The sequence below is a fragment of the Chrysochloris asiatica genome, unplaced genomic scaffold (genome assembly GCF_000296735.1).
Source record: "Chrysochloris asiatica unplaced genomic scaffold, ChrAsi1.0 scaffold00119, whole genome shotgun sequence".
NCBI classification, from domain to species: Eukaryota; Metazoa; Chordata; class Mammalia; order Afrosoricida; family Chrysochloridae; genus Chrysochloris; species Chrysochloris asiatica.
This window is the reverse complement of record NW_006408637.1, coordinates 6,385,729-6,386,399: the sequence shown is the minus strand read 5'-3', so window position 1 is coordinate 6,386,399 and position 671 is coordinate 6,385,729. Positions and strand designations below refer to the sequence as shown.

Below are 671 nucleotides of genomic sequence, written 5' to 3'. Positions count from 1 at the left end.
GGCGGCTAGCGAGGCGGCGGCGGCGCGGCTGCCGAGGCTGAGGGCGGCGGGCAGCGGCGCGGCCGAGCCGTTCATGAGCGGCACCAGGGTGGGAGGCACGGCGTGACCGCGCCGTGGGTTCGGGCTCTGGCGGTTCAGCTCCGGAGGCTCCTCCAGCTTGGAGAAGCCATTGGGCACCAGGATGCCGTTCACGGGCGGCGGCTGCGGCGTCGGCGGCTGGGTCAGGCCCCCAGTCTGGCGGCTCCCGCCGAAGTCGGAGCCGAGGCGCGGGGGCCGCTCGGTGGCGGCGGCCAACGGATAACGCTCCAAGGCCTGCGGGGCTCGCGGGGCCGCCTCGGGCGCGCCGTGGCTGAGCTGCTGCTGCAGGAGTATGTCCTTGGCCGAAAGCGGCGGCGGCTTAGCGGCGGCCGGGGCAGCGGCGCCGGGTGGGGAGCGGCCCTCCTGGAAGCAGCCGTGCGCCCGCTTGAGCTGCCGCGCGGTCTCGATGACAAACTCGACGCGGTCGGCGCCCTCGTAGTTGACGCAGCCGCGGCACACGGGCTCGGTGAAGTCCCAAATCATGGCCCAGGGCATACGGGGCAAGTCACACAAGTAGCACGACTGCCGCCTGGATGCGGCCGCCACTGCCACCGCCGCGGCCATGTCCGAGGAGCCCGCGGCGCAGGAGGAGG

The 671-nt window shown here is 74.5% G+C and overlaps 1 protein-coding gene across 1 annotated transcript in view; it reads right to left on the bottom strand.

Annotated features, from left to right (window-relative positions):
- Nucleotides 1–642, bottom strand: part of IRF2BP2 (interferon regulatory factor 2 binding protein 2) — a 2,484-nt gene extending 1,842 nt beyond the window's left edge. Inside the window, exon 1 of the mRNA XM_006868587.1 lies at nucleotides 4–642. Within this exon, the coding sequence (XP_006868649.1) occupies nucleotides 4–642 (639 nt within the window). The remainder of the gene's footprint in view (nucleotides 1–3) is intronic.
- Nucleotides 643–671: the final 29 nt, after the last annotated feature.